Here is an 18,613-nt window from a genome sequence, read left to right as displayed (position 1 = left end):
TGGGGAATCTATACATGAAGACGATGTAAATTATCTTCCTTCTGAATCAATAGTGTACCACACTACATGTACCATTTCATCACACGCTCATTCCTTTTAATTATAAAACTTTATAGTCGCCTAATGGGAAAACAGTCCGAAAAAAACCCCCCGGGAAAGAACAGAGGAGCTGAAGAACAAAACCTTCCGAGACAAAGTGGCTGCCTGATTAGATGGAGACTTCCATGAAGAACGACACTGTAGATTAAAAATATCGATAGAATAGACATATGTAGCTTAACGAGCTATGCAAATGAAGGCAAATGATTAAAAGAGTAATGAATGGGGATATTGAAAGGGTCTGGTGGCTCTGAAACTTTTATTCACACAGAGAACTATAAGCCAAGGCAAATGAAGATGACTTTAAAACTGAAAATGTCTGATGTATATTGCAGAGAGAAAATGGCTCCAATCAGATCTCTACATAACTTCCGCAAGTCAAAAGTGCTTTCAACAGATGTGTTTAATCAGTCCACCAGGAAACCAAGTCATGTTTCTACATTAGCTTGTGCAATTAGCGCTTCTGATGAAGAACTATTTTCACTTAAACAGACAAAATTGTATGCTACTTTCTTCTGTGGCGTGTAAAACAGCTTGCAGACGCCTTTGATGCAGTCTATTATTGCAGGTATCATAGATTTAAAGGAATAGCTCACCCAAAAATGAAAATGTGTCAATTTACTCTTATTGCAAATCCATAGGAGTTACTTACTTATGCGCCACCCACTAGAGGTTTGCTGATATATATTTTTAACTGATTTATCAGCACAGATAGTAGCTTTGTGTCTGTTATTGGTAACCGTGAAATAAAAACAGTCACAGGCTTCGCATGGAGTTTGTAGTGATATGCTTTGTTCATGAAGAAGTGGATTTAAAATGCGCAGAGAATTGTATTATGATTCAATAAGGCGGCAATTTAAGATTTTGCTACTTTGGAGAACTGCATGTTTGCAGACAAGGTTAAAAGATAACATTAGCTGTTTGAATCCTTATAACAGTTACAATATGTTGGTTAAGAATAGAAACTTGCCTTTCATCTTAATTCGCCGTTTTGAATAAAAATCCATCACTTATGCTTTGTGCTGATCCATTATGATTTCATGTTCAGGGAGGGCATCCCTAGGTTTTTGCTTTTGAACATCTAAACGTTTGCTTCATAAGACACAACATGCACAAACTGCACAAATGTGCAAAACCTGCACAGGAATGAACCCGTTTTTACAAAAAACAACAACTTTGAAGTAGTTATGCGCAAAAAAGCAATAAAAGCAAAGAACAATGGTTAAATCTAAAACATGACTGACTTTTTATTGACTTTAAATGGGTGATATTATTGGTTATGGCCATATTTTTTTTCCATTTTAGTCACCGGTATTGGCAAAATCCTCTCTACCACCTACTGGACTGGAGTATTAAGTGCTTGTCACGCACAGGAAAGTTATTATGTCTGACCCAATTTTACGGTTTAAAAAAAGGCTTATTTATCAGGTTTTTCTTCAACAAAAGTGATTGGAACACTCAGAAAATTATCATCGAGCTACAAGCACTTATTTTGCTAATATTTTAGGTACCATTGCACTGAATTCACCCATCCAAGTATTCATGAAACGACTTATTTAAAATCTATTATTATACATGTTTGATAATTCCTAAAGATACAACCACCACTAAACACTAAATTAAAACAAAACTCTTCCCTGTTGGCCAATCTGGGTTTTCCTGTCCAAGCTGCCATTTTTTGGCCAGAAGAATCATAAATGTGGGCCAGTCTTGCTGCCGATTGCTCTGCAAAACTACTCAAGCAATCCAAAACTGCAAAAAAACAAAACAAACATTCAGGTGCCCTCTTTCCTGTGCAATAGTTTGACTACCACAAGAAGGGTTCCCTGCAGCCTTGCTACTAGAACAAATCAATAGGATTGAATTTAACTTCAGTTTGTTTTTTCTTCCATTAGACCTTGACCCTCTAAATCCCAAAACTCACAGAGCAGATTAGAAATTGCATTTGTTGTAGGCAAATCGTATTCAAATGCATTTTGAAGGCTCTTGGAACAAGGGCAGAAAAGCCCCAATGAAGATTTCCCCTGTCTCATCTAGCCTTTATTTACAGGCGTAATGAAAATGATTGTTTAATAATGAAATGCCCTAACAGCAAGGTACACACAGCCAGAGCACTAACTGGCCCCTAATTTAGCCCTGTCATCATACATTTTTTAAAGCAGGAATCAAGAACGATCTGTGGCTTACAGTAAATAACACAATTCTGCTAAAAGGAATTTGTGGGCGTATTTCATTCTGCACTGACTAAATAGGGGCTTATGCTCTGATCCAGATTATTTCAGACGAGTGGCGATGGGGAGCAACTAATTAAAAGTAGCTGTAAACTTCATAGTTCATTGAAAAATTAGAATTATTAACCTTAATATGCAAGACTCGTTCTACTTTAGAAAACAAATTTTGAAGGTGGTCATTCTTTCCCATGCAATAACCTAATGGTACTGTTGTGGATATGAACCTTGTAAGTCGTACAATAGCTTTGTAAGAAACAGAGTAACAGACCAGAATTTAAGATATCCCTGAAAACCTTGACATCCACCACAGAAATAGTGATTTATGAGCAAATTAAAAAGAATCAGTCTTGAGTCCAATATTTTCAAAGAATCTATTGACGGCGTCAAATTTGAACTAGAGAAACTGATCCATCTAAATCAGTCATAACTACGATTTTCATCAAATAAGCCAAGCAGAGCTAGGGTGATGCCAAGCTTCTTAGTGGATAACCAATTTAATTCTGGTCTGTTTCTCACAAAGCTATTGTACGACTCAGAAGACATGGAAAGTAGTTCGCGAGTCATGGGCCATTTGTATGATTTTCTGAACCTTGAAAGCTTCAGTCCCGGTTCATTGTAACTGCATGGGACTCAAACATTCAAAATGTCTCCTTGTGTTTCACAGTAGAACGAACGTCAAAGGTGTGGACTCTCATTACTCGCATACGGGTGAGTAAATGATGGCAGAATGTTTATTTTTCAATGAACTATTCATCCGTAGTTCATCCCGAGACTGAATGTAGTTAAGCTACTTTAAACCTGTATCTACCCAAGCTAAACCTCATTTAAAGTAGCTTCCTAAACACTGTAGACAAGTAAGGATTCCTTGGTGTGCGGCGTTACGCGTACATTGATGGATACGAGTGTCTAGTCAGAGTGAAGCCGTGATGTTTTGCTACTGCTTGCCCTCAACAGTGAGCACTTGGCCCACATAGCACACTTTGAATGAGTGTCTGTCACACATGGCACCATGCCTTATTGCGCCTGGTGGAGTTGAGGGAAATAAATTGCTGAGAAATTTGGTCCAGGTACATTTTGCTGGAAACTTTCCTCCACACACAGTGAAGAGAGAGAGAGTTGTCCCGAACATCTTTATCCTGGGAGAACAGGGGCCTTCTTCAGGCATTGTTGTTGTCTTCTGACAAGTATACAAACACAGAGGCATACAAAACAAATAAAGTATGCCTTTCAGAGAAAGAGCAATTAAGAATCTCATTTTACCATGTGAACAGCAGAAAATCTGCTGGGAGAAAGAAAACCAATAAGGAAATAACAAATGGTGCATTAAAACCAAGCAACATCGCCGCGGGACTTCTGACGACAAGATGTTGTGCACCATTCAAGGCCTAGGCCCAAAACATACTCGTGTTGCTCCAAACCAATAAGACGTTTGTTCTTCTTCAAAACAAAAATGAAGATGTTTTAAATGGAAACCTGAGGGATCTCTGTCCCTCCGCTGAAAGTCTAAGAAAATGTTAATTAAGACAACAAGTTCATTAAAAGTATTCCATATGAATCAAAGTCTTGTGAAGAGACACGTTCACTTTATATGGTAAACAACAGATTTAATTTAGGCTTTTGTTCACATATAAACATTGATCAACACACATACACATCAGTCAGAGCACATCAAATATGTTCAACGGAAGCTCAAATACGCATGCTTGACTAATCATGAAGCAATTGTGTCTCTTCAGAGGACTTGGATTAAACTGTTCGATTTCTATTTTTTTTTACTTTTTTAATGTGTGATCATTTTGGTTGCATGGACTTTCAAAGGAGGGACAGAAATATCTCAGGCTTCATTAAAAAAAATAAAGAACGAAGAATGACAGTCTTATGCTGCGTTCACACCAAACGCAAATTCGCGTCTATGGCGTCTAGTTGAACACTTGGACATTTTGAATCCATTCCGAGGCAAAATCCGCTTCTTGTGGGAGGGGCAAGTGCTAGGCGGTTGTCTGTTTGCAAGATGGCTGATGTTGATCGAGAATTCATCGAGAGAGTTACTGCTCTGTATCCCTAAGTATGCCGTACTTGGGTCCACCACACCCAGTTTCACCATTTGCTCCAGGAGCTGCGCCTGGATGACGGCCGCTTTCAGCGGTACTTCCGCCTGTCCCGTGCCCAGTTTGATGACCTGTTGTCCCGCACCGGAGCGAGGATCACCCTCGCCCACCTAATCTATAATTTATTTTTGTTTGGATGATAAATGGAGCCAGCCTCCAAAAGTAATTTACCTGTCTTGTGATTTTTCTCCCCCTCACATAACACTATGTTATGCATAAGACACGAACTATGTTCCTATACACTAAAGTATGTTGGTTGTCTTTACATTAGAATAATAATGTTTCTAGATGTTTTTATTCCTAATCTAGATTTAGATATGGAATAAATAGCATTCAATACAAAATGAATATGTCTCATAAATTGAAATCAAGTTTTTATGTGATAAAAGATTTGCTCTGTTGTACATTAGAACCACACCAGACATTTAGTCATATTCTAAAATAATTTATTGAGGCCAAATGTATAAAATAACATTATAAACTGAAAAGCGGGCCTGCCCCCGTTTATCATGTCACTTCATCACGTGAGAGCAGCAAGCAGGCTCCTGATTGGATGACGCGGCGCAAATTGTCGGCAAAGTTCAGATTTTTCAACTCGGGCGTCAGACGCGAATTCGCATCACACTCGAATGCACAAAAAGCACCAAATAAAATCACTCGCGCGTATCGCGCCAGACGCTCAAATTCGCCTAATTTGAGCCGCAGGACCTCCAGACGTGAGTAAACGTGTCTTTACATTGACTAAAGGCAAGTTCATACTACAGGATTTTAAAACGTTGGGCTAATATGCGGTTCACACTACATGACTTGCTCTCTGTGAAATCAGCAGTGTTCAAGTTGTTGAGCTGTTCACACCACACGACACAACGTGATTGATCCGCAACAGGAGGTAACGCACTACACGAGTTGACAACAACTCTGTCACCCAACGATTCTATCTTGTCTACAAACCACGTTTTGTCACGAAAAATCACGCGGAAATGACGCGAAACAGCACGCGCGCCACTACCCATCGAAGAAGAACACAAGTACACAACACGCGAGTCTTTGTTTGTATATGGACGTCAGACAGAAATTAGTGCTGCAAACTGTTTGCGCAACGATTTGCTCTGAAAAAAAAACAACGTGTATTTTCCCGGTGACCTCAACCCATGCCTTGCTCTGATTGGCTGTAGAGCACATGTGGTTGAGTCGTGCGACAGCTCCGGATATCTAGAATGCTAGATATTTTTCTGGGCTCGGTGACGCGTCTGCGTGCGTCTTTGATGCGTTGTTGGCTCTTTCATACTAACAGATTGGCGAGTGTTCATCGGCCGCTAATCCCCCGCGATAACACCCCGACCTGTCGGCGAGCTCAATGATTTGCAAATCGGGCTTAAATTGGGCTTAAAATCCTGTAGTGTGAACTTGGCTTTAGACATAGAAATCAATCGCGCCAGACGCTCTATTCGCGTTTGGTGAGAACGCAGCATTATGATTTTGGAATGATGCGATGGTATGTATACGATTACTTTTTTTGCGAACCAACCCAGGGCATTCACACTGACAGTGATTTGCTGTGACAAAGCGACCAGAAGTCATTAGTTTTCAAGGAAGTCAGTGATTTACTGCGACATGGGCAACTGCGACTGTTGGCAACAAAGTTGAGCAGAAATGTGTGCAAATGAGCAATGATGCAGTGTAACCTTTCTCTTTCAGCAAATGCAAAGCATTTGTGTACTTGTGTAGAGTATGTTTATGGCCTGAAGAACAAATTGGACGGAACTTGGGGGATTTGATTCCTCGAAGATCAGACAAGGTCAAATGACCCAGGAAAAATGTATCCTCATAGATGCCAACAACAGCAGAGCCTGGGGAAAAGCCCCTTATCCGTTGAGTGCATCAATTGAGCCGAGCCTTGCTCATTGCATGGTTCAGGATATTACTGTCCCATAAGTCCATTGGAAGGGTCCCTCTGGGCCCTTCAGAATCATTAGTCTGGACAGCCCATTTAGTCTACTAGAAATCATACGCTCAAAGGTGTAAAGGTCAAGAAATAGAAAGACATTGGGAACAACCACAAAGACTTAAACTGACAAACTCAAGATCCTTGGAAGAGCTTAAACGGGCAGCTTATGACAAATATTGAAAAATATGATCGAGAAATTACATTAAAATTCATGCCACTAAGCATAACTCAGTTGGAATAACACCCACGCTAACTAAACAGCAAAAGCGAAGAACAGAAACACTTGTGAGTTTACACAGCTGTGCTGTTTTAGGAGTCTGCAAGGGCCTTATACATAATTATGAGACTTCATATTCATCATATTGCAAAAGAGTTACTAACTTACCAATATACTCGAAAACATAAACCACAAAGAACGGTGTGACAAGGTCATTGATGCCCTGAACGTAACCACTTGCTGGATGTCGTATTGCCCAGATGAACAGAATTCGCTCAAAGATCTAGAAGGAAAAAAAAAGTGGCAACAAAAGAAGATATCAGTGTTCAACATTTATATGCAAGAAGCAATTAATTACATTGAATCATGCAATACAACATGAAAACTGTTAGTAGCAGAATTTGAACGTACAAGGTCACTCAAACGGTTTTAATTAGAGACACAGTGGGATCAGCCACCCCCAGCTAGCAATCAATTAAGAAAATCAATTAAGCCTTCTGAGCTTTTTAATCATTAACATCACAACATTCAATGGCGTAGACAGCAAGGTGAGAAATTACAATTAGCTGTGTGCATATTTATTATTAGATAGCGCTCTCTCTTTATATGAGGCCTAGGGATAAACTTAGCCCAAAGTATACTTCAGTTTTGATATGCGATATGCAAATTCTGTTTTTAAGAGGAAACAATAATAAGGCATTTCATAATTTCCTCATAGCTGTATTTTGCAAACGGGGAAACTCTAAATTCTAGATGATACCAGAGTTTTGACGTTGGAAATGGCATCTCGATGTGAAACATGGAACAAGTGAAACAATGGAATGGCAATGGGTTTTGTGAGGCCGGTGCTTGTTTCATGCATCTCGTATCACACCGCAGATGCTCTCTCTTTATTAACCCCCTGGATCCGTATGGGTTACTTTTATGATGCATGGATGCACTTTTTTTGGAGCTTTAAAAACTCAGGCTCTATTTACCTCTATCATAAAGCTTGGAAGAGCCAGGATATTTTTTTTACTATAACTCCGATTGTCTTTGTCTTTGACTGAAAGAACAAAGTCATATACACCTAGTATGGCTTGAGGGTGAGGCATAAGATAATATCGTTGAAGTGTTTGTCTTGTTGGTATAGAACAATTGTTATGTACACTGTAATGGATTATAAGATCATAAACAGGGAAGATTTGAAAACTTTAAAATCAATATTTCATGTCACCGGAACTGTTTTTGTTAGTTGAAGCCTTGTTTTTAAGGAGCTAAAAAAATATTCCAATATGTTGTGCCTAATTATTTACTTCGTGGCAAATAGCTGTGTAATAAGTGGGATAATGTATATCCAGATGATTATCACAATATAACTGATCAGACTCTCTGGATATTTTTTTTTTGGATGTACATTATCCCTTACTTAAGCGTCCCAAACATTTTCAATATTTAACAAAAACGTGTGAAAATTGTTCTTGCTGTTGTAAAAAAAACCTGAGCTCCAAAAATAACATAATAATGTACACCACTGTAATACAATATTCACTGTACATGCATTTGTGCTTTAGTGTTCTAAGGAGAGAGTGCATTCGTAACTTACACACACTAGCACATCACTTTTTCTTAGATTTTTCTTCAAAAAAACATTGTGCAATATTAATGTCTGTCAGTGTTATTTTGCATTGTCATTTTCGTCAACAGTTTCAGTTGAATGTTTTATTTTTATCATGAGACATGGCACATTCGGTCTTCTTGTTTGTTTTGACTTTTTTATTTATTTATCAGTAATTAGAGTAAAAGATGCGATTCAGGAACATGTCCTACTTGGTAAAATCGTGTTCATTCTTTAAATACATTCATGTAGTCTTTTTGTCTGAGTTGAGTAACTTCAGCTCTTTAACTCCAGATGTTGTTTTTACGTTGATCTTTTTGACAGTAAAAAAAAACAAGAACTTTTTTTTGTGGGACTTTTACGCCTTTCTTTGGAAGGCAATACCTTAATTCAAAGTGATGGTGACAGTTTTTTTTTTCCGTGTGTTTTCGTCTCACCTTGCTGTCAGCACAATGGAAAAGAAGCGAGAAGTTTGACTTAAATCAAGAGGGAAAAATGGAAGACTTTCTCTTTCTCTTCTCTCTGACGCAACTGACATCTCCCGCGCTCCTTTCAGGACGTAATGTATCTGTCATCCCCAAATAAACTCATCTCTCACGTTGAGCCCTAAACAATAAATGTGTACAAGGCAGCTTGCGCTCGTTTTTTTCCTCCCGATTGTGTCGATCAAATGGTGCGGCTTTCTCATCTGCGTTCTTTTCTGTGATCAAAGCTCTATTTATCAAAGACTTTAGACTGATAATGCGAGTTTCTCCACATAGCTGACATCTCCTGCCTCTCTCGAAAGCCTCCCACCCCGTCTCTTCTCCTCGAGGTAGTCATGGCAGGATCTCCTCCAAAAGCCCATTACATAGTGGAAATTAGACACTAAACCGGGCAGCAGAAATCAATGGGCGAGCTGGAGTGCACTGAAGCACCCGAAGCGAAAATATTACCCATTTATTTGGTTAGGAGACATCCACAGTGAAGATCACCGTCCTCCAAACACTGCTCGTGTTCGATTCTCCTTTTAAATGCGAAATTATTATTTAAAAGGCAGCGGGGGAGGGAAATGGAGAAGGATTCTTGCTCAGGGCCACGATGCATCGACAGAACTGTGTTTGCGATGGAAATTCATGTCCCATCACACTAGATTGAATATGTTTGAATATGAAGTTGAAAGGCCGTGTTGGGGGTAGGTAAGTGCGACTGGCGGGAGGGCTACAAAAACGCTCGCCCAGCATACGCAAAGATCTTCACTACACTACAGCGGTGAAAAAACTGAAGGTCACAACCTCAGCCAATCACATCGGATGAGGGAACTCCCTATCCTCAGCTCCATGATATCCGCTTTTTTTTCCCTTCTTGTTCTTTTAATATATTTGAAGAATTATTCACGTCTGATTTGACATGTGCTAAAATGAAGATTAAAAATTTGCCCCAAAAAAAAAAAAAAGTAAACATTAGGGAAAAAAAACTCAAATGTACGTGCATTCAAATTAATAATGTGTATTATGCATTATATCTGCATTATACATGTTATTTTAGTTTTTAGTTTAGTTGTATTAGAGTGGTAACACTTTACAAGGTTTCATTAGTTAACATCTTTAGTGAATAATACTTCTACAGCGTTTATTAATCTTAGTTAATATTCATTTCAACATGTGCTAATACATTATTAGTTGTATTTGTTAACATTACTTAATGCAGAGTGAACTAACATGGACAACTGTATTTGAATTAACTAACATTAACAAATATGAATAAATGTTGTTAAAGTATATTGTTCGCTGTTAGTTCATGTCAGTTATACATTAACAAATTAGATCTTATTGTAAAGTGTTACCATTAAAGTAAAAAATATTCTGAATTAGCATTTATTTGTAAATTTGAATTACCATGTCAATTTTAGTCATTAATTTTTCCCCCAATATTTAGTTATTTAAGTTATTTTTATTTCAGTTTTAGTTTTTATTTATACCCAGTTACGGCTTCAACTTTAAGATTATTGCCAAGACAAAACATGTTTTATCTAATATTTATATTTTTTACTTTCAGCTTTATTTCAATTAACAGAAATGTTTTTATTAGCTTTAATGATAATAACCCTAGGTGAGACATATTGTATTTAATACATTGTGTATATTTAAAATCTGACAAAATGATCAGGTTCAGATTGGTCTCTAGCTTGCCTCCTAATGTAGTTGTCAAACAAATGTGACATTTTATATTACGAATAGTGTTGGCTCTTTGACGAATTGCTTTGTTTCTCTCCTGTAAGATCATGGATGGACAACTTCAGTCCTGTAGGGCGCCTGTCCTGCATAGTTGAGCTCAAACCCTGATAAAACCCACTCGCCTGTAGTTGTCTAGTAATCTTGAAGAGCTTTATTAGCTGGTTCAGGTGTGTTGAATGAGAGCTAAACTCTGCAGGACAGCTGCCCTTCCAGGAGCAGAGTTGCCCATACAGGGTTTAGATCAAACTAAATCTGTAAATTGTAAAGGTTCTTCTCAGTTAAAGCAAAGCGGCACAGGGTTTGGAACAGAACATTGGTCCCGCACTTCCCTTTACCGTACATGCTATTCATTTTGACAGTACATTTGGAGATAGCGGTTTGTTTGAGGGCATAAAGAAAGTGTGTTCGCTAATTGAAATTTGTTAGTGCATGCATCATTGACAGACATCATTACAATGCTTTTTTATGGCATGCTATCATGTGATACAAACACACAGCATTTCAAAGCCAACATGCAACCGACGGAAAGTTGACGCAACACCACCTCTGCACCTGCTTAATGTGCTCGAACTTAGTTTAAAGGATTAGTTCATAAATTAAAATGATTTGCTCATCTCATTTCAAACCTGTATGAGATTTTTTTAATTTTTTTTTTACTAATTACAATCGCTTACACGATTATAATGAAGCGGGACTAAAATTGTCAAAGCTTCAAAATGAATGCAAGTAAGTGATCCAAAGGACTTTTGCACTATATGTCATGTTTTCTGAAGGAACAAAGTGGAAATTAAGCCCTCATATTTTATAGTATATTTTAATGACTATTAAGCACTTTCCAGAAAAACAAATTCTTCTCAATGATTATTCCCATTACCGGTATGTGTGGATTTTTTTATAGATTTTTGTAATCAAAATGAACAAATTTAAAACAAACACTAAAAGACGTATACAAATTTAACGTTAAAAATTAAATAAGATATAATATAAAAAATATACATATAAAAAAAAAATCTCACAATGCATTATTGTTAGAATTTTCCCCTTGATTGTAATATAAATAGTCACAATTAAAAAAAATAACCTAAGTTAAATAAATGCGAAAAATGTTTTTTTCCTCTTCATGATGCATTTTTTGACTGATGCGATTTATACTACGGAGCGACTTATAGTCCGGAAAATACGGTAAGATACATTTTTTTTATAATAATAAAAAATATGTGGGTATATGTGCTTAAGACTACCAGTAAATACCGACTTAGTGTTTAGTCTGTTCTCCGACTGTCCGACACTTTTTGAAACCTAAAAGCTTTATTTCCCAATCATAAATCTACGATAAACACTGACCTACACAGTCTTCAGATTTCTATTAGTGTTGCATTGAATAAATTAAATCACATGGGTTTGCAATGAGATAAGGATGACAGAATGCTCATTCTGAGACGGATTGTTTCTTTAAGATGCTTTATGTGTCTGGGTGTGAGTTTGTGAGGATGAACGAGTCAAGCTGAGTAAAATGGGTAGTGCAAACTTCTCACCTCTTGCACAGAAGCTTGTTGAAAGAGAGGTATAAGAGGATTAGTTCTCGGTATGTCAATGTGAATCTGCAGGGAAAAGACACAAAAAGAGGAGCACAAGCAGGTTAGGACAGAACGGAATAGCGAGAAAGCTCGGAGAGAAACGGGGTCCGCCCGTTTGAGGCTGCACCTGAGAAGAAACTCACTGAATTCCACCTCCTACATTCTGCATTCTACTTCCTGTGCACCTTAACGCAAGACTTCCAACCAAATAAATGTGGGAGATCGAGACCAGACAGACAGTTTGACAGACAGACAGATGGATGATGATTGAGTGACATGCTTTTGGGTGGACAGAAGCGTGTGGCGTGACCATCAGTCCTCTTACCTCGGTCACCTTGGGCTGTAGAACTAAACTTTCCGGACTCATTCGGGGAATATCTATGTGAATCTGATGGTTCAGAAAACACACACACACACACACATATATATATATATATATATATATATACACAATGTCGATGTCAAGAATATAGAGAGTTATGGAACCAACTGAGTGATGACAAACACACAAATATGATCATTATTAGGGATGCACGATATATCGGCCACCATATCGGTATCGGCCAATATAGGTTCATTTTTACAGTTATCGTTAATCGCCCTTTAAAGCCGATCAATAATGGATTATTTCCTTAAGCTGAGACTCTTCAGATGCGCACTGTTCGCCATGATGGTTTTGAATTGCTTCAAATATGATTGGAATCACTTAAAAAAATGTAAAATACAGTAAAGTGCGACATGCATAATCTGTTATATAGGCTACATAAAACTATAATGAGAACATTATAATTGTGTGCTTGGGACATGGCTTTTAATGGTGAGACTTTTGTTTTTGTAATCAGCCTCTCGAAATTGTAACAAAATTTGGATTTAGATTTATCGGCCAAATTATTGGTCATCGACCAAATTTTTCATATTTGGTCATCCCTAATCAATTTTTTTTTTTGCATGATAATATATTCATGATAATTAAGCACTTTGCAACCCAATTCTACTCAGTCGTAATTCTCATTAAGTCTGGATTTTTCTTTTTTTATCTGCATAAATTGAAGGCAGTACAAATACTAAAATTATGCATTTAAAAGATGAGATTTAAAAAAAAAAACATTATTTTGCATTAGTGTAATGAGCATTAATTATTGTACTAATGTCACAATAATATCTTAATATATTACCAATCTTTTATTAATGTAAAATATCCACAATTTAAATATTTTTTTTAACCTAATTTTCCTGACTTGGGGATAAGTGCTGTCATGAAAATGTCACAATGCCAAAAAAAAAGCCTTAATGACGATATGTAAGAACTAAATATATCTCCATTTATAATTTCGGAGTGAAACACAAGAAATGTTCTTAAAGGGCCGGTGAGATCTAGCTTTGCGAGAGGGGAAACGAACGCGTGAATCGCACGTCGTCAGTGATCACTAGACGGCAGTCTTAAATCAGGTAGACATTTATCAGATCAGAGTGACGGCAACAGTTTGATCTTCACATCCTCCTGCCAATTCACCGGAGCTTTAAACATTCCTTGTCATCTTTTCCTCTTCAGCATCTAAACATCAGACACTATCTGGCTGGTGGCATTTCTAAAACACTCGGAGCTTCTAACATAACAGTGTTTTTGGCAAAAGCTAACATACTGCTGCTGCCAAGACCTCAAACAGTAGGTAAACCGCAACCAAAACCCCTGGCTAGATCACATTAAACCCCTGGCAAAACTGAACTGCTGGCTTCGAACTTCAAACTTCTTCTATTTATAGCAGAATTAGCACTGGCCGTGCAGAGCTGTACAGGAAGTTAAAAGGAAATCACAGGAAGTTCTGAATAATCTCCAGAGTCAGCTAATTATTGCCATCATCATGTATAACGTTCAGTTAGCAGCATTCTCTAGACATAGGAGGCCTTTTCCACAAATAAGGTACAAAATGGGAACACTGGGTCTCATTCATTAATAATTGCGTGGATTATTTCGTATTTGTACGCAGGGGAGAACTTCTCGCCTAATTCACAACACGTGCGTACCCACATGAATTTGTTCTTAATCTCGTTGTATTGTTAGTCAATTTGGAGTGTTGTAAATGAGCGGCCGCGTGTATGAGATTAGTCATTTGCATAAATCGCGTCCAAACCATCTCTATATAAAGGCGTTCTGCACAAGCTTTCCTTTACAGCCTTTCATCACTCTAGTCAAACTTGTCTTACTCTTTCACTGTATATGATAAAATATAAGATGGAATTACATGTTATTATGTATTCATTTATTACATAATTGTATACATAATTACATTTATAAATATAATTTCTTATAATTATAGTCATGTTAAGATGAAATATAAAAGAGTAATTGCTTTTTGCGTACGGTATCAGTTCATATTTTTTACCCGTAAATTTAGAATACATTTTAGTACACAAGTTTTTGGTGAGTCATGATTTGCTTGTACGCAGATTTCATTTTAGTGAATGAGACCCATTATTTTTACAAAATAGGGACTTTTTTTCTCCCCAAAGAAAATGGTCAGTGAAAAGACTACTAGATATTATATCAGCATTATCATTTTGTAAATAACAATTCTATAAATATACATTTTAGATTTTAACCATGTTACCAATACAGTTTGTATGAAACCGATTTTCTTATATATTCATACGTACACACAGTCATGTGAAAAAGAATGGACACCCTATTGAATTATGTGGTTTTATGTATCAGGACATAACAAACATCTGAAGAACATCTAGTCCTTGGGCTGGTCTTAAAATGAGGTAAAACCTCACATGAACAAAAACACATGACATATTACACCATGTCATTATGTATTTAACAAAAACTAGGCCAAAATAGAAGCCATGGGTGACAAACTAAGAACCGGTGCATCCTTTCTGCTTCCATAGGAATTAATACGGTAAGTAGCAGTCAGGCGCTGCTAATCAAATGTCTTTGATTAATTTATCATCAGCATGTGTGACTAACTCTATAAAAGCAGTCCTAGTTTTGGCAGTTTGCTGGTCTGGAGCATGCAGGTGTGTGTTAACACAATGCCAAGGAGAAAAAACATCAGCAATAATCTCAGAGAAGCAACTGTTGCTGCCCTGTGAAGGGTTATACAGCCATTTCCAAACAATCTGAAGTCTATTATTCTACAGTAAGGAGACTTCCACTTTTACAAGTGGAAAACATTCAAGGCAGTTGCCAATGCTCCCAGGAGTGGACGTCCCAGCAAATTCACCGCAAGGTCAGGCCGTGCACTGCTCATTGCTCAGAGAAAATGGCAAAAACCCAAAGAGCTGCATCTCAGACTCTATACAGGCCTCAGTTAACATGTTAAATGTTCAAGTTCATGACATTACAATTAGAAAAAGACGGGACAAGTATGGCATGTTTGGAAGGGTTGCCAGGAGAAAGCTTCTTCTCTCTGAAAAGAACACCGCAGCACAGCTTAGGTTTGCAAAGTTGCATCTGAGCAAACCTCAAGACTTCTGGAACAATATCCTTTGGACAGACGAGACCAAAGTGGAGATGTTTAGCCAAAATGCACAGCGCCACGTTAGGCGAATACCAAACGCAGCATATCCGCACAAACACCTCACACCAACTGTCCATCACGCTGCTGGTGGAGGGGTGATCATTTTCAGCTTGTTTTGCAGCCACAAGACCTGGACACCTCACAGTCAGTGAGTCGACCATGAACTCCTCTGTATACCAAAGTATTCTAGATCAAATGAGAGGCCATCTTTCCGACAGCTAAAGCTTGGGTCATGCAACAGGACAATGATCCCAAGAAGCAGCAAATCTACAACAGAATGGCTGAAAAAAAAGAAAAGAATCAAGTTGTTGCAATGGCCCAGTCAAAGTCCGGACCGCAACCCGACTGAAATGTTGCGGCTGGACCTAAAGAGAGCTGTGCAAAAACAGATGCCCAAAAACCTCAATGAACGTTGTAAAGAGACTGATACTGTCATATAGAAAACGATCCCTTCAACTTATTGCTGCTAAAAGTGGCTCTACAAGCAATTGAATCATAGGGTGTACTTAGTTTGTCACGCATGGCTTTATTCATGGTGTAATACGTCATGTGTTATTGTTCATCAGGTTGTATTTACCTACATTTTAAGACCTGCTAACGACCAGATTATTTTTTATTATGTTGTTTTACGTACAGTAAAACCATACAATTCTAAAGGGAGTCCTTTCTTTTTCACTTCAATTGGATACACATTTACGATTAATTTTATGTTAGAATCGAACATACCTCATAGTTCTAACAACAAATATACAAGCATTTTGAATCTAATGCTTATAAAATAAGTCATAAAACACAAATTTGTGTCGCATCTAGAATTAAATCTAGCCAGTTACCTGTCTGTATGTGTCCTGATGGTTTTCGTCGTTGCGGGAGTCATAGTACTGCTCGATAAAGCCGAAGTATTCCTGCCGTTTCCTCTGCAACGTGCTTTCCCTCCGCTCTGCATTGGCAGGCAGGTACCCCTGGAAACACAAAAAAAACACTAACGTTTACAGACGAGATACCTCGAAATCAATCTGATATAGATCTGCGTTCGCCAACAAAGCGTTTGTTTGCCTGCACTAGCACAATAGCTGCTCATTTAAAGTCAGAACTCAGAAAAGTTAAGGTTTCCAAGAGTTCCACTAAGTTGATATCAGTCACATTTAAAGTTACATTTCCTCTTATTACTGCCATAGCAAGAGAATGAGAACACAGCAGATGTTCAGGCCCAGAAAAGAAAGTCTCTTGATAAAGTAATTGATTGCACAAAAATCTACAAGCACAGAAATCCATTTATCACACAAGACGCTCCCCCATGTGGCTATTTTTTACTTCCACACTCAGTCGAGTTCTGTGACAAGATGTATGTGTGCCAAGCAGCGCTCGTCTCTACACTCCATTAGCATATGTATATGTAATTAAGTCTAACACACGAACATAAGTAATAAGTTAAAAAGGGTAGTTCTTAAATTTGATGGGGTACATGGGAGTGTTTCTTCATCTTATTGACACGTTTGACCCTTGCTAGTATATTTTAATGTTTTCTAGTAACAATATCCAACAGTGTGTATGAACTACGGGAGACATAAGGAAAATGTTTATATTTTTCAAATTCTAAAATGTAATTTCCACCATCTCAAGTTCCAAAAGTTGTACGATTTTAAGAGGAATTTGGTCAAACAACATTTAACTCAAATGTTTACTCAATCTTCAATATTTGGCCGCGTCTATATGATAGAAATGTTACAGCAACTGTAATTTTCTTTGATTCAGGTGTGTGAACAATAAATGTTCACACACCTATTACCAAAGCCATATTTACACTGATTATAAACTATAACCTCTTAAACACTGTCATAGTTGCATTGACCTTAAATTATAAACTTAGCTCAATATTTGCACTTTTGCATATTTGCACCGGCATTGCCTTAAAAGGTATTCGATGTGTACTTTTTGAGCTCTTATATGCCATATACCTTCCTGCCAAAGTAAATTCCTTGTCTGTACAAACATTCATGACAAATAAACCCCCCATTCTGATTCTGATTCTGAAGATCATTCGAATAGGTTCGTCTTGTTTTGCACACTGAAAACAAATACGATGTTGAACGATGAGCATAGTCTTAAAATTTCACAATACTGGGTCAGGTTGGGTCGCAAGGTCTTATTTACACTGTCGGCATCAATGCAATGCCTCTTCAGACCAACACGAGTGCCAACTTCCAGAAGTAAAGCATTTCAAAGGTTCCTCATTTTGTTTTGGATGTTTTCTACAATTGGTTTACATGCACCTAAGGTAAAAAATAAAAACCTTTAATTCTCTCTTAATAAACATTACTCATCACTTAATTTCCCCCAAAACTCTGAAACCGTTTTGTTCAAAGATTCAGCCTCTCTAAACCCCTCCCTTCTGAAAGCCTACTCTGCTCTGATTGGTCAGATGGCCCAGTCTGTTGTGATTGGTCTAACGCTTACAGCAAGCATCAGAAACTAATTTCCCACTACCATATATGAACTTCAGCTCTTCCTCAGCACTTGACACACAATGATACGAACAGTAACAATGCCGTTGGTTTTTCCGTATAAGTTCCAGAGCGAGTCCTCATCCTTTCGAAATGAAAACAGCATCTTCTCAACACGCCAACAACATGAACCAAACTCTTCCAGGCCTCAGCTACAACTACAGTGTTTGAGGCGGATCAAAGTAGACGTTGTTCGCAGGCAGCCAAAGAGGAACATAGGCTCGCTGGCATTATCCAAATTTGGATTCTCTATTAGAAGACAATAACTTTCTTTTTCATGCACTTCGATCTTTAAAACTTTCCAGACCTATTACACTCCCAGACAGCTCTTTTACACACTGCATGGAAGAGTTTATCTACAAAAAGAAATGTTGTTATTAACAACACCCACAAAAGACGACAACACTGATCTAGCACTCGTGTATTAACACTGCATGAGGTGAAATGAACATGAAATGAAGTTGTTGTTCTCATTTTTGTTGCCAGAGAGAAAGTGAGATAGAGAGAGAGAGAGAGAACATGGCATTGTTCACAGCAGGTGCAGAGGTCCAGGAACAACAGGCCCGTAATAAATGTTTCCCAGCAGCTG

The 18,613-nt window shown here is 37.8% G+C and overlaps 1 protein-coding gene across 3 annotated transcripts in view; it reads right to left on the bottom strand.

Moving 5' to 3' along the window:
• tbc1d22a (TBC1 domain family, member 22a) overlaps positions 1–18,613 on the bottom strand; it is a 146,581-nt gene that overhangs the window by 92,107 nt on the left and 35,861 nt on the right. Inside the window, exons 6-9 of one of the 3 annotated variants that reach the window (XM_079622151.1) lie at positions 16,354–16,482; positions 12,319–12,381; positions 11,952–12,017; positions 6,772–6,886 (exon numbers count right to left, since the gene is read on the bottom strand). In XM_079622151.1, coding sequence (XP_079478277.1) covers positions 6,772–6,886; positions 11,952–12,017; positions 12,319–12,381; positions 16,354–16,482 — 373 coding nt within the window. The remainder of the gene's footprint in view (positions 1–6,771; positions 6,887–11,951; positions 12,018–12,318; positions 12,382–16,353; positions 16,483–18,613) is intronic. The other 2 variants (XM_079622152.1, XM_079622153.1) reach the window with 2 other exon arrangements.

Source organism: Phoxinus phoxinus, assembly GCF_949152265.1.
Source record: "Phoxinus phoxinus genome assembly, chromosome: 9".
Taxonomy (NCBI): domain Eukaryota; kingdom Metazoa; phylum Chordata; class Actinopteri; order Cypriniformes; family Leuciscidae; genus Phoxinus; species Phoxinus phoxinus.
Note: the sequence above shows the minus strand (reverse complement) of the source record. Positions and strands in the feature narration are given on the sequence as shown.